This window comes from Apaloderma vittatum, unplaced genomic scaffold (genome assembly GCF_000703405.1).
Source record: "Apaloderma vittatum isolate BGI_N311 unplaced genomic scaffold, ASM70340v1 scaffold26332, whole genome shotgun sequence".
NCBI classification, from domain to species: domain Eukaryota; kingdom Metazoa; phylum Chordata; class Aves; order Trogoniformes; family Trogonidae; genus Apaloderma; species Apaloderma vittatum.
The window spans coordinates 8,867-11,243 of NW_009705626.1; the positions used below are offsets into that span (position 1 = coordinate 8,867).

A 2,377-nucleotide genomic window follows, 5' to 3' on the forward strand; every position below is an offset into this window, starting at 1 on the left:
CACTAAGCTCTTTAACCAAGGAAAGAAAAAGAAAGAGGCGTACAAAGGGTGGTGCTAACAGCACCTGGAATCCCCCTCGGACAGTCTGCAGAGACACCCAACCAAAACCGGTGTGAATTCACCGTGCCCCATGGCTTCAAAAGGCCACCTGCTGCAAGGGAAGGCTTGTGGGGAGGGCAGCAGATTTTCTTACATCAACCCGAGTGCTGGAGGCAGGGAAATTACAAGCTCAGGGCACAGAAGCCCTAATTAAGGTTAGAAGTGGTCTATCCCTCTACCGCCCTGACGACATCCTTTGGGCAGGCAAGTATTACCTCTCTCCCACAAACTGCCTTCCCTTCTACCCTCAAACCACTGCAACCACAAAAATCACTACTCCGTGTGAGAGCACTCCTCGGAGCTGGCAGCTCCTGAGCACCCTCATGTGGAAGCACCAGAGGGGCCAATTCCGCTCGCGTTCACCCACGCAGGGCAGGTTTGTAAGCAGGCGAGCCCTGGCGCAGGGAATTTTTTTTCCCCACCCTTTTCACCTCTGCAGCATGTTATGTAGAAATGACACCCCCTCTGCCCCATCCCAAATACTGGGGACAGGGCTGAGAGGGTGAAGCTCTCCCACTGGTTGATCAGCACCTCTTTTCCTTGCCCCTACAGGCAGAGTCCTGTGCGAGTAGGGGGAGAAGGGAGAGCAAAGCAACATCACCTCACCGTGAAGCTCAGGACCCACACAGAAATGGAGCAAGCCAGAAATAGCAGGCAGAAGAGAGAGCTTATTTTGGATGTGAACAAGGGTGGTCAGAGAAAGAGGGAGCTGTGGGTAAAATAATGGCGAGCTGTGGTCTTGCTCGTTCCTACTTGCTAGCAGTGAAGAGAAGGAATTTCTAGAGGAGCTCACAGAAGCTCTGGGGGAAGAGATCCAGCACACATGCATAAGATGTGAGAGACAGTTATTTCTTATTAGCACCTTTGGCTGACAGTTGTAAAGGCTCTTTCAGATGCTGCAAAAGACAAAGGGGAACCTTCTTCCAGGCCACCCACCCACAGGGAAGGGAGAGCAGGAGAGATAAAAGGAAGAGCAGGAAGAGCAAATGGCCTGCCTTAGCATCTATCCTTCCCTTCTTCTGAGGGAGAGGGGCAAAGCAAAAAGGGTCGGGAGAAGCTTATGCTCAAAGAGGGAGACCAGTTTACCCATCTGGGGCAGCATCACGCTCTTGGCACATCTTCTGCCTGAAATTGAAGGATGGATGCACAGCCCACTCTCCACTTCCACCACAGAAAGGCTGGGGAAGGGCATTTCATGCCCCCTCTCCCAAGCAAGTGCAAGTGATGAACACCAGGATGAAGATCTGGGCCAGAAGCAGGCTCCCCTTTTCTTCCCTTCCCCCTGCAGAGCTGAGCAAGTTGGAAGATGCAGGAGAAGAGGAGGGACCAGGGCACCTGAAAGTGCCCATACAACTGCCAAGGTAGCACCAATGGTCGAAGGAAAGGAGAAGCCAATATGGGGTTTATGCTGTGTGGGGCACTCCCCATCACCCTAGCTTTGTCTCAAGCACCTTCCACACATGACACTTCATCTGCCCCTCTCCCTCTTGCTCTGGGGGCATCCGGACTGACAACTGCCACAAGGACAGTATGGCAGAGGGCAGATCCAGGCCACAGGGCAAGAAGGGGAAGGATGGCAGGATCAGAGTCATGGCAAAGGTGAAATGTAGGAATGGAAGAGACTGCATGCACATTGTGGGAGAAGGCTTGGGGAGCCTTGGCAAGGGCTCCAAACCTTTTACATCCTCCCCTGAAGGGCCTGGAGCTCCTCTTCATTTCTAGTCAAAGATGGAAGGGGAAGGAGGAAAAGCACCTTCCCCACCATCCCCGCAGGCACACAGACATGTGCTCACCCAACCCTCAACCCCAAAGGCTCCACTGCCCGTTGGACAACACCACATTCAAGGACAAACAACCACTCCCCCAAGCCCCACCATGACCCTCCCTGCCTCCTCCCAGCAGCATCGACACCTGGGAACAGTGGGTGATCCCCCCCCACCTGCTCCCCACCACTGACACGCTCCAGCCTCCAGGCAAGAGGGAGTGGGCAGAGGGAAAGGAGGAGGAAGGGTGGCAGTGAGGGCAGAGGGACAGCCAAGGGGAGAAGGAGAGAACTAAGGACAGCCATTCGCACCACGACTTCTTACAGGTAGAGCTCCCCCCACACTCCTGGAGTCGGGGGGGCACCTGGCTGCTCACTTGCTGCCTCCTCCAACACCACTGCCCACCGCGACCTTCTCAAAATCCTCCGCGTTGCAGAACTCCTTGATGGTGACGGTGAGGAGGTTGCTGGTGACATCCGTGACCACCACGTTAGAGCAAGGGGACATCTCAGGAC

The 2,377-nt window shown here is 54.8% G+C and overlaps 1 protein-coding gene across 1 annotated transcript in view; it reads right to left on the reverse strand.

Annotated features, from left to right (window-relative positions):
* Positions 1 to 2,234: 2,234 nt before the first annotated feature.
* CBX6 (chromobox homolog 6) overlaps positions 2,235 to 2,377 on the reverse strand; it is a gene marked incomplete at its 5' end in the record, with an annotated part of 9,369 nt that continues 9,226 nt past the window's right edge. The window contains 1 exon segment of the mRNA XM_009865506.1: positions 2,235 to 2,377. This exon segment is cut by the window's right edge and continues 46 nt beyond it. Coding sequence (XP_009863808.1) covers positions 2,235 to 2,377 — 143 coding nt within the window.